At 37.3% G+C, this 13,168-nt stretch overlaps 1 protein-coding gene and 1 pseudogene across 1 annotated transcript in view; both read left to right on the forward strand.

Moving 5' to 3' along the window:
- Positions 1-4,126, forward strand: part of ARAP2 (ArfGAP with RhoGAP domain, ankyrin repeat and PH domain 2) — a 165,170-nt gene extending 161,044 nt beyond the window's left edge. The window contains exon 32 of the mRNA XM_011949140.1: positions 1,826-4,126. Coding sequence (XP_011804530.1) covers positions 1,826-2,197 — 372 coding nt within the window. The 3' untranslated portion in view covers positions 2,198-4,126. The remainder of the gene's footprint in view (positions 1-1,825) is intronic.
- A 218-nt stretch (positions 4,127-4,344) lies between these two features.
- Positions 4,345-5,357, forward strand: LOC105516816 (annotated as a pseudogene).
- The last annotated feature ends 7,811 nt before the right edge of the window (positions 5,358-13,168 follow it).

Consider the following 13,168-nt stretch of genomic DNA (forward strand, 5'->3'; position numbering starts at 1 on the left):
TCTTGATCTCCTGACCTCGTGATCCACCCGTCTCGGCCTCCCAAAGTGCTGGGATTACAGGCTTGAGCCACGGCGCCCAGCCCTAGGGGTGGGGTTTTAATGAGTGGTTTAGTACCATTCCCTCTGTACTGTTCTCCTGAGTGAGTTATCTTGAGATCTGGTCCTTTAAAAGTGTGTAGCACCTTTCCCCTCTCTCTCTTGCTTCTGTTCAAGCCATGTAAGACTTGGTACTAAACCACTCATTAAAACCCCACCGCCATGATTCAGTCACCTCCTATCAGGCCCCACCTCTAACACTGGATTACATTTGAACGTGAGATTTGGGTGGGCATACAGATGCAAACCATATCAGTAGTGTTCTTCAAATTTCAGCATTATGGATGCTATTACTTGGCCCCTAAATTCTGTGTTTAAGAGAGCCCCAAAGTTTTTATGCTGATGGTTGAAAGATAATGAGAACTGTTACTCTGACATATAAAACCTCTCTATATTTATTCTTAATTTTTCCCAAGTAATGGATGCCAAGTGAAACTTTTTAACAAGATTAAAGTTTGTTTATAAACCCTGTCTTGTTGGTTTTTACTTCATTTGTGATAAAATAAATATATCGTGAAATTTTCTACTTTATTTAAAAACACATACAATTCAGTGGCATTGGTTGCATTTACATTGTTGTTCAACCATCACTACTCTTTTTCTTAGTATTTTAACATATTCTAATGAGACTTTGGAATTAAGCTAGATATTAAACATTTCTTCCAATAAATTTCAGAGTAGGAAAAATGTGTATAACTTAAGATGTATAATCAGAATCTTACCAGAAAGTTCCAAATTTCAAAATTATTTGTACATTATTATTCATGAAAATATTTTTATTCCACTTGAATTTTCTGTTATAAATTTATGTTTGGATCTACTGCAATTAAGGATAATAGAAAAGAAAATAGAACATTGTTATATACTGGAAACTGTTTAAACTTTTCTTCATTTACTCATTCAAAAATATTTATTGATAATTTCCTATGTGTATACAAAGTTCACACTTCAGTGAACTAATTAAACAAAAGGGAAAAAGAAACAGAAATCTTGCTAGATACATCTAAGCAGGAGTGAGTTAGAAGAGGTAAGTATGAAGTGAGATTAAATTTGAGTAACCCAAAAGACTTCTTTGAAGTGGTATGTTGAATGCATGTTAAAATGAATTTCCATGGATTGCATTTTGCAGATGTTTCTCAACTTATGATGGGGTTACATACCAATAAACTCACCATAAGGTGAAAATACATAAAATAAAAAATACGTTAAATACAACTAACCTATGGAATGTTGTAGCTTAGCCTAGCCTAGTTTAAACGTGCTCAGAATATTTATATTAGCCTCCAGCTGGGCAGAATCATCTGGCAACACAGCACACCATATCAGTTATTCACCCTCCTGAGTCCATGGCTGACTGGGAGCTGCAGCTCACTGCCACTGCCCAGCGTCACCAGGGAGTGTCACCTACCACGCATCGCTAACTGGAGAAAAGATCAAAATTCAAAATTTGAAGTATGCTTTCTCCTTAATGCATATTTGTTTTGCACCATTGTAAAGTCAAAAAATCGTATCGAAGCATTGTAAGCCAGGGACTGTCTGTAGTTGATTTTGTAGCTCTAAGATTAGTATATAAATTAAGACATGCCACTTTTATCGAAGTAAAGTTAGGACCTAAGTCATAGAAATGAGCTCTTTTATAGGAAGCATCAACTTTTATGTGGATTGCACTTTCTAAACCTAAATTGTGCCAAATCTTGCTTCCCTGTGAGACATTTTATTTTATTTTTAGAGTGCAAGAGCAGAACTTGAAAGGCTGCGGCTCATTGAAAAGTGTGATAAAGAGTCCGTGGACTCGAGCTTAAAGGAGAGAGCTTCCATGGTGGCCCACTGCCTGGAGCACAAGGACGATAAACTTCGAAATCGAACCCGAAAACATCGGAGTTTCAACTGCCTGGAGGACACAGAGCCTGAAGCCCCACTTGGGCAACCAAAAGGCCATAAAGGACTAAAGACATTGAGGAAGACTGAGGACAGGAATAGCAAGGCTACTTTGGACTCTGATCATAAGTTACCATCAAGGGTAATTGAAGAACTTAATGTGGTTCTACAGCGGTCAAGAACCCTTCCAAGAGAATTACAGGATGAGCAGATTTTGAAGTAGCAAATAAAATGAAGTGCTCCCCAGATTATTTTTTTAAGTATTGTATGCAATCTTTATGTGTAAATCTGAAACTGAACTATAAGATAATTCATAAGAATTTGCCTATTGATAGGCAAATTTGTCTATCTATACTTAGGCACTTAAGGAGCATTTAAAAATATGTATATATGTGATTAAGTGTAAGATTAACTTTATTTTGGTCTGAACAAAGCTTGTAAAGTTCCATTGTATTAACTTTGTGTAAGAAGACAATGGGTTACTTAGGTGGTCAGCCCTTTTAAAGTAGTTATCTGTTAAGTGGTATAATTTATGAGCAGAAATCTCAAACTGTACTGTATTGTATAAAATGCTATGTTTAAATGAAGTCTAAGAAACTATCTGTAACATATTTTGCACTTTGAGAAACCTTGTATATTAAATTACCATATGTTTTTAGGTTTACAGAGGGTCTACCTTAGGGAAAAGAAGGGAAGTAAATTGAAAAAGGGGGGAGAATTTATTGTCGTGGTTGCCTAAAAAACACTGGAGCTTTTAAAAGAAGCAAGGAGTTAAATGTCCTGCAAAACAAGGAAATGAGCTAGGATTCATTCAAGTTCACTAATGACCAGAACTTGTCAATGAGAAGCCACTTGTTAAGAAAAGAGTCCAGGGTTTATTTCCCAAGAGTAATATTCGGCCAACAGATGTAAATAATAGCACTAGCCACTCTTATTAATATTTATAGTGTTAGAAAACCAGCCACATTATAGATTCACTACGTTTGAGCTCATTGTTGGTGGCTGCTAAAAGGAAACTTACACTGCATTGGAGAGGTTGTGTACACAGGACCTGGCCTGGATGCTGATTGCACTGTCGTTGTGTGCAAGCATTTTTTTTTTTTAATAGAATTTTTGACTATACTTTTGGTACGAACAAAATTCATCACCGCAAGGTCCTGTTGTTCTGTTTGATTTTTACAATTTTTATTATTATTTTAAGTAAGATTATAATGTTTTTCTTTGAATTCTCAGAAATAACTGGAAGAATACAATATTATGGCCATTATGGAGCCAGGGGGTAGTTGGTGGTTTACTGTACATTTGGGGCTACTTGTTCACATTTAATCTAGGTGTTTTTTGGTTTTTGTTTTTTGTTTTTAATAAAGGAGTGGTCTCTTCCCTGTACTTGTGAATAAGGACAAAGCCCTATTTTTGTTTCCACATAAAGATCAGCTACTGAATTGGTGATTTTCCTGACAGACAGTACTATCTAATCATAGTTCATGTTAGGGGAAGCATTTTTCATCAATTTCTTTAAAATTGGATTATGTTTGCTGAGTTTTGATATTAAACATTATTTTATGTAGCTAAGCCTTTTTTTTTTTAGCATTTCCTTTTTACTCTTCAATCTATATACACAGGCCCATACTTCAGTCAGTCCAATCATGGTACAGTGATGTGGTGGTAAATGCTATGAATTTCTTCATTGTAAAATACAGATCATTTGTATTTTGGGGTGATAAAATAGTTCACCATGGGTATGAGATATTTATTCTTTAAATCAAAGTAAATTAGAATTTTTAAAAAGCACAAAACTGCAGGACAGTTTATGAAATAGGTGGCACTATTAGGGAATCTTCCTTTAAAGCAAGAAATCATGTTATTTAGAAAGAAAAACTAATCTTAAACATACTATTTCTAATAAATATTTATATTTTTATGAAATAAAAGGTATGTGGAAGTTAATGTTTGGTGATGCTGGACAGTGGAAAAGTATCTAGAATTTTTACCTGCCTTATCTGAATTTTTCTTGAAACTTGAGCTTAAACTCTAATAGCTGTTTCCCTTTCTATTCTGAACAGTTGTCTCCATTTTTCAAGTGTAAGATAAGGGCTAATGATGACATCTCATTTATTTTGAGTAAACATTAAAATTGTTTTACAAGTCTACTAGAATGTGACTTTATTATTTTCAGAACTTGAAGGTTGTTACTGTGAAAAATAGATCAAATAGATTAGCTTTCTTTCCTTTCAAAAAAAATTTGAATTTAATATGTACTTCAAACTGGTCGTATTGTTTTTCCAAACAGGTCAATATAAGTAGCTTTATTTATTTAAAGGCCCACTTGCTGAGAACCAGGCACAATTACAGGCTCTGTGGCCTGTATTGATGAGGCTGCTGACCAGCCACATCCCTACAAGATGCAGAGTACCACCCCTGGTTTATGGGCATCTCTGCCAGCCTTGCCACACCACGAGAAGGCCGAGGGCCTGGCACAAGTGTCTGGCACCTCAGCAGTGCCACTTGGTCATTCATGAGCAGCCCCTCATGTTCAGAAACAGTGCCTGACACCCAGGCCACTTCAGCTGCATCCACTGTAGGAAGGAGCTGACTGGTGAGGCCCGTGAGCTGAAGGGTGAACTCTACTGCCTGCCCTGCATTTACAAGATGCTCTCCCTATTTTTAGGGACTGCAGCCAGCCCATCAAGGGTCACATAGTGAATACACTGGGCAAAGAGTGGTGGCATGCAGAGCTTTTTGCCCTGAGTGTGAGAAGCCATTCCTGGAGCTCTGGCACTATGAGAAGAAGGGCCTGGCCTACTTTGAGATCCTCTACAGCCAGCTTTTTGGAACATCTGCTACAGCTGCAGCCATGAAGTCAAGGGTGACATGGTGTTGGTCCTCAACAAGGCCTGATGTGTGTGAACTGCTTCTCCTGCTCCACCTGCAAGAGCAGGCTTACTCTGAAGATCAACTTTGTGGAGTTTGACATGAAGCCCGTGTGTAAAAGGTGCTAGAACTTCCTACTGGACCTGAAGAAGAGGCTGAAGAAGTCATTGGAACTCACATCTTGCTAGGCCCAGCCCAAGTCTGGGGACCTCAACTCTGAGGGCTCTCTTGCCTGGCCCTTCTTTCCCTCCCTTTCTTCTCCCAGAGGACTTCTCCCTTCTCCCTCTCCAGCTCGCTGCCTTCTCACAGCCGCCTCCCACTTCTATTGTGTGCTCGTAGACTCCTCATCTCCCTTTACCTGCTTCTTATCCTCCCCTTGTCTCCTTCCTCATCATCTCTACCCTTTCTGTTATCGTATCTCTGCCTTCCCCAATGTCTTTTCTCTCCTTTGCGGTGGCTCCTCTCCTTCCTTCTGTGCAGAGGCAGGGACCCAAGAGGTGGGGAGCCTGTGAAGGGCCTGGGCCCATGCCCTGTGACTGCATCTACCTCTGTCCTCTGTCCGTGGGCTTCAGCCTGCAGAATTCCAGAGATAGCAAACCAGGGTCTGGGGGCACCAGGGCTCCTATCCTGACCTGTCCCTCCCCACAGCGGACCAGGTTGCACATATTCCTGTGGGACCCTCCACCCCAGAGTGTACCCACAGCCAGGGCAGCCCACCTGAGCTGTAGGACTAGGGCTACCCTTCAATCTCACCATCCACTTAACCAAGTAGTATCCCTGGGCTCAAACTGGGCCAACAAATCCTGCCACACCATTCACTACCTGCAGGGACAGGAGTCCACTTCCATCAAGAGGACTTTCTGAAATCCCACCGTGGCCCCTGCCTCTGGCTAGGCCACTGTGGTTTTCCTCTCCCCCAGCCCAGAACCTGTGTTGAGACTTTGGGTGTGGCTGGGAACAGGAGGTGATAGGGTCAGAGGTGGCTTATTTCCACTTCCCAGGAGGAGAATTCCTCCACAACCAGAGCAGACCTGATGTTGGGACTCAAGCTTGCAATAATGAAGGCTTAGTCACTGGGGAAAAAAAAAAAAAAAAAAAACAAAGTGCTCAAAGTCACTCTGAATTTTATTTCTGTAGCCCTAAAATTAATTAGACGTGGTTTTTAAGTAGTTGAGTTCTAAACAAATCATTACCTGATGATTCATCAAAGTGTCACTGAGAACTCAAAACCAAGCAAAAATAATTGAAGCAAAAATGTGACTTATGAACATAACTATATTAGCTGCTGAATTGCATTATTTTTAATTCAAAAACTGTAATGCAAAAGCAATTTTTAAAATGCATCAAATTTATTTGAACAGGTTGTAGCATGCAGATATTTGCATCTTTTTAAAGTTTTAATAATCACTTTAGGAAGAAGATTAAAACTTTCACCATCTCAACAAAATTTGCACAAAGGCTTACATATTCTTCCTTACTCAAATGAACTTGTAATCAACCCCCAAACTCATTTTGCTTGCCTCACAACTGCCAGTAAGTTAAGGAGGTGGAACAAGGAAGGCAACTTTCTTTTGGAAAGCCAGCAAACCAAGAAGATGGATGACTGGTGTTCTAAAGTACCATTTTAAGTCATTACAAATTTCAAGCTGTTTTTATATTTAGGGTAGCAGGAAGAGGAAGGGTTTGGGATCAAGAGGTGACCACAACTGCAGACATTTGGGAACTAGTGAAGAGTTTGAGGCAGCTGGAGCTGCTTCGTCCGTGGTCAGATCACAATACTTCTGCAAATCTTTTTTATTATTATTATCATACTTTAAGTTCTAGGGTACATGTGCACAACATGCAAGTTTGTTACATAGGTATACATGTGTCATGTTGTACCCATTAACTCGTCATTTACATTAAGTATTTCTCCTAATCCTATCCCTCCCCCAGGCTCTCCCGACAGGCCCTGATGTGTGATGTTCCCCACCCTGTATCCAAGTGTTCTTGTTATTCAATTCCCACCTGTGAGTGAGAACATGTGGTGTTTGCTTCTGCAAATCTTTAACAAAACATAGCTGTTTACATACTATAATTGCAGAGTTAGTTAAGAAAACTACATGACTGTTTTCTTTGAATTTTTTCTCAGTGCTCTAAAATTAGCCTATGAACAGGAATGGGTAAAGACCTCTTACACAAAAAATGGAGTTAGTTATGTTAGTTTTTCTACTGTTTCACTGTTACCAATTAGTTAAGACAGAATTATTTGTGAAATGTGACCATTTTTCTGTCATGTGTACTATCATCACATTGATTTCTAATGATCAGGAAATGCAAAGCACAGAAATGAACCAGATAGCTAAAGTTTATGCTTTTAAGTTGTATAATTATTTTAACATTCTTTTATTTAAAATGTTATAAATTACATTGTATTCCCCCTTCTCTGCCATAGCCACTATATGCTGAATGTAAAGGTTTTAATAATTGAGATACCTCTGCAGATTTAACCCTTTTTATGAGTCAAAGTTCAGAGCCCAAATGTCCTCATCTGAGAAGCAGGAATGTTAATTAACTTGTTGACTTTTTTCAACAACTATTTTATACACACATACACATAAATTATGAGCCAGGTATATGAAATAGATACATATGTAGTAGTAGACTAGAGGTACAATAAATATTAGTTATTAATATATTAGTCCTCCTAGCTCTCATTTGATCTTAGTTGACCCTAATGGTTTTCAGAACTGCTTCTAGCAGGCCGATCAAGATGATGAAATAGAAGGCTCTTTCAGTTGTCCTTCACGAAAGAACACCAACCTAATAACAACTATCCACACAGAAAACAAACTTCACATGAACCAAAAATCAGATGAGCTCTCACAGTACCTGGTTTTAACTTCATATCACTGAAAGAGGCACTGAAGTGGTAAGAAAAACTGCCTTGAATCAACACAATTCCTCCCCAAACTCCTAGCAGCAGCAGCATGGTGCATTGAGGAAACATTTTAGAACAGTGGACTGGTCAAAAATTTCTTGAGTCATATCCCCACAAGCACAGGCAACCAAAGCAAAAATGGACAAATGGGGATCACATCAGGTTAAAAACTTCTGCATAGCAAAAAGAACAACCAACAAAGTGAAGAAACAATCCAGAGAAGAGCAAAAAAAGAATTTGCAAGCTATCCATCTGTCAAGGGATTAATAACCAGAATAAATAAGAAGCTCAACAACTCTATAGGAAAAAAAATCTAATAATTTGTTTAAAAGTTGGCAAAAGATTTGAATAGACATTTCTTAAAAGAAGACAAACGGGAAACAGGAAGATGAAAAGGTGCTCAACATAAATTGTCAGAAAAATGCAAATCAAAACTACAATCAGAAATCATCTCACCTAAGTGAAAATTGTTTATACCCTCAAAACAGGCAATCATAAATCCTGGTGAGATTGTGGAGAAAAGGGAACCTTCTTGGTGGGAATGTAAGTACAATTACTATGGAGAACAATTGGAGGTTCCTCAAGAAACTGAAAGTAGAACTACCATATGATCCAACAATCCCACTGCTGGATATGTACCCCAAAGAAAGGAAATCAGTATATCTAAGAGATAGCAGCACTCCCGTGTTTGTTGCAGCACTATCCACAATAGCCAAAATATGGAGCACTATCCACAATAGCCAAAATATGGAGCACTATCCACAATAGCCAAAATATGGAAGCAACCTAAGTCTTCATCAACACATGAATCAATAAAGAAAATGTGGACTTCTACACAATGGAGTGCAATTCATCCATAAAAAAGAATGAGATTCTGTTATTTGCAATATGTATGGAACTGGAGGTCAATATTCTAAGTGAAATGAGCCAGGCACAGAAAGACAAACACCACCTGTTATTTATTTGTGGGATCTAAAAACAAAACAATGGAATCCATTGAGGTAAAGTGCAGAAGGATGGCAACCGGGGGCTGGGAAGGGTCGTGGGATGGGGGTTGGGGGCGAGATAAGAATGATTAATGGATACAAAAGAATAAAAAGAATCAATGAGACCTAGCATTTGATAGCACAACAGGGACAGGGTGCCTATTGTCAGTTTAATTGTACATTTTAAAATAACTAAAAGAGTATAACTGGATTCTTTAACACAAAATATAAATACTTGAGGGAATGGATAACCCATTTTTCATGAAGTGACTAGTCGACATTGCATCCCTGTATCAAAACATCTCATGTACCCCATAAGTGTATACACCTACTATGTACCCGTAAAAATTAAAATAAAATTCTTTAAAAAAATTAAAAAGCTGCCTCTAGCAATTTTTTCTTCATCCTTTAAAACATATGTTATGCACTAATAAAGCAGATTACCACAAGTTATGGGCTGAGATGTCTTCCTCCAAAAATCATATGTTGAAATCCTAATTCCTAGTACCTTAGAATGTGACAATATTTGGAGGTAGGTCCTTCACAGAGGTGATTGAGTTAAAATGAAGTTATTAGGGCAAGCCCTAATCCATTCTGACTGGTGACATAAGAGGAAATTAGGACATACAGAGAGACACTGGGGATGCCCAGCCACAGAAGAAAGGCCACGTGTGAACACAAGGAAAATGCAGCCATCTGCAAAGTGAAGAGAAAGGCCTTAGAAAAAAACAAACCTACTGACATCTTGATCTTGGACTTCCAGCCTCTAAAACTATGAGAAAATAAATTTCTGTTGTTTAAGCCACCCAGTATGTGGTATTTTGTTATGGCAACCTTAGTAAAGTAATACGTCACGTTTTTGTGTTAATTTGTTAATATTGATATACGATGTGCAGAATACCCTCTGGTACTTGAAAGAATTAATCCTTGTGCTGTTGTTGCTCCAAATCTCAGAATAACTTTCTGACATCACATCAAAGTTATAGTAACCATATGGAGGAAAAGAATGACATGTTGAGATGTAACTACTTAAAAGTCAGCTAGCTAAATAACATGGACACTAAAATAATATAGCATAAAAATTCAAAATTGTGGCTCAGCAAAATTACTGTTGGGGTCTGCTTGTAAAGACTCAGGTTTTCATATGAAGAGCCACTCTTCCAACAGAGCAAAGATGCCCAGTCTTTCATAACATCTGATAAAGAATGTTGCTGAACCTTTCAAAGAAAAACCAAGAGAGCTTCTCAGTTAAACGACTGAGCTATCAACCAAAACGCTAAACTACAGAGACACAAAAATTCACTTCAATCAACCCAGCTGACCCAAACCATGATTTTACAGCCTGTTGATTGGCTTAACAACAACCTTCATCAGATAGAAGTAGCATTTATATCTCACTGAGGAGGATCTCGTCTTCCCCTCTACTATTGCTTCATTTGTCTGCTCCTGTTTGCAGCAAGACTCTTCATTACAGTTGTCTAACTTGCTGCCTTCTCTTTTTAACCTCCCATTCTTTCTCTGAAACTTTATTCAGCCTTTTGTTTCCCATTACTCTTCAAAAACTGCTCCTGGCAAGGTCAGAGCAACCTTATTCATGACTGTAATGATCAGTGTTCAGTCATCATATTGACCTATCACCATCTATGACATTTTACACAGTTAAGCACTCTCCTTTTGTAACAATTCTAGTATTGGTCTCTAGAATAATAGTATCTTGTTTTCCTCTTTCCTCACAAATCAGTCTTCTCAGATCCTTTACTGGGTAGCCTAACTCCTAGAGGAACACATCAAATTTCATAACTTTGCATACAGTACATCTTCTGTGCTACCCATATGTTTAACTTCAGTCTGAATCAATTCATTGAATTCCAGACTGTAATTTAAATTTCCACTTGAATGTACAACTAGCATCTCAAATATATCTAAAACTCTTTACTTGCTCCTCAGCCTTTCCTTGTTTAGGACTCAGGTACAGAGATACTAAGCAGCATTATTCATCTAATGATTGGCAAAGCTGGCATTCAAACACAGGAAATCTAGCTCAAGAGGCCACACTTTTACACTCTGCCCTTAATTATATATTTCCTGAATTATGCAAAAGATATTCAACTTGTCCCCTAATTGCATGCTACTACGTGGAAGGAAGGAAAAGAGAGAGAGAACTTCTAAAATAAAAGATTATGTCTCTTCTCCTAATAGCTTTCTATTTTAGTTAAGTTAAAATGAAATGGCTTTATCAATGTAAGTCATGTTGCATTTATGAATATAAATATTTAAAATGTATTTAAATATAAATACAAATTGGAAATGATTGTTCCAATGTACCACCTGCTATTTTTTAAACACTCTGCCTCACTCACTTTGCTATAAGCATACTGTTCCTCAGCATCACTGGGCACGAAAAGGCCTTAGAACTTTTCACTTAAGTGTTTCTTCTGTTGGCCATCAGTCTTTTCAGACATGTACATATATCACTCTGTTAACTTCAAGTAGACCACCTTGACTGTCTCCTTGTCAGGCAGATAATATCTGAGCATGCCATATGAAGTGGCATCATTACCTTCTATCCCTTTTCTCTTCTTACTTCATTGGGCTTATCACCACCCAATAATTGATATATTTATTAGTATATACTTTAATGATCTACTTCCACTAGAATATAACACTGCAAATGCAAAGTCTTAGATTAACCACTGTATTGCCAGAATGTAAAATAGTGCTTGTACCTTATCTCATATTCACTACTGAAACATATATTGAATGAATGAATCATGGCATAATGAAGTAGCTTGAAGAAGAACAGTGATTTCACTGAAAGCTAGAAACTATGGGAAATAAAATAAAAAATAAAATCAAAAATAAACTCTCTGTAAAGCCTGTTGCTGAAATGAGGAATGGGGTGGCCAGATTCTGAAGAACTAGGAACATTAAAGACATGGGCTAATATTTTATAGCTGCTCTTTTTCTGGATGCATTTAAAGAATCTGTACACAGGACAAAAAGTTGAAAATCTAGTCTTTGCTCAAGTTGAGATGATTTTTTAAGAGAGAATAAACAGCAGAGATTTCGCAGTCTTGTTCATGAAACAATATTGGAGACTCGAGGCACTAAGACCCTAGCAAGAATGGAGGAATAGAAAACTAACTATAGCTGGTTTTCCTTTTAAGACATTTGCTGAATTGTGATGCAACATATAACAGAAAGCTAACAAGCTCAGCAGAAAATCTCTAATAGTGCAGTGGAGTTGTTTGTAGTCTCATGATCCTGAGAATACAAAAATTCAACTGTGTTTACTACCATGGAGAGAGACCCTTGTGAGCATACACGCTCTTGTTTGGAAGCCTTGGGAAGCCATATGGTTGGAGCGGGTATGAATTGGAAATCTTGGCAGGTCATCATCAAAACTGCCCATAACCTCAATTCAGCTCAGTTCCATTGGATCAGGATCATCAGCCTCCTCTCTGCCAAAAGATGGAAAGGTAAATCCTCTATGGAACTTCTCTATTTTATTTTTTTTTCAATTTCTGGCATTTAAAAATGAAGAAAAAAGGAAAAAAATTTCAAGACATATGACCCTTTGACCAAAACGCTAAGATGAAAATATAGACAATAGAAAGAAATCTCCAAATGATCAAGCTGTTGGAATTACCAAAGAAGGACTAAATAACAGCTATGATTAATATTAACATTAACAATAAAATAGAGAAAAATACAGAAAATACTGGATAATTCTGTCAGAGAATTGGAATTTTGAAAAATCAAATAAAAATTTTAGAAGTTAAAAGCATAGTAACTAAAGTCAAAAAAAAAATGAGTTTTACAGCATAATTGACATGCACCAAAGGCTAGTGAATTGGAGACAGGTTAGCAAAAAAATCAAATATATCCAAAATGAACACATAGAAAAACAAAATACATAGATAAAAGAAGTATGTGAGACACTGTTAAAATGTCAAACATATACATAATGTGTTATCCTAAAAGGGAGGAGATAGAAAATGGGGAGGAGGCAATGTTGGAGGAGAAAATGACCAACAGGTTTTTTAATGGATGTGTTATTTATACCAATAGATTCCATATGTTAGCCGAACTGTAAGCAAGGTAAATTTAAAAAAAGAAAACTACACAAAATTACATTATAATAAAACAATGGAAAAGTCACTGAGGGACTCTTAAAATCAGCCAGGGAATACTGAAACCCTAAACTTGCAATGCAATGCAATGACAGGGGCCTCTCACCATTAAAGATGAAAGCCAAAAAAAGAATCAATTATAATTATTAAAGTGCTATATGAAAATATATGCCAACTAGAATTCCATATTCCTTAAAATATTCCTCAGAAAAGATGGCAAAATAAAGGCTAATTCAGAGAAAGAGAGATTTCCTCAATCAACCTGCATTAAAAAAAAAAAAAAA

Source organism: Colobus angolensis, unplaced genomic scaffold, assembly GCF_000951035.1.
Source record: "Colobus angolensis palliatus isolate OR3802 unplaced genomic scaffold, Cang.pa_1.0 Scaffold29, whole genome shotgun sequence".
Lineage (NCBI taxonomy): Eukaryota > Metazoa > Chordata > Mammalia > Primates > Cercopithecidae > Colobus > Colobus angolensis.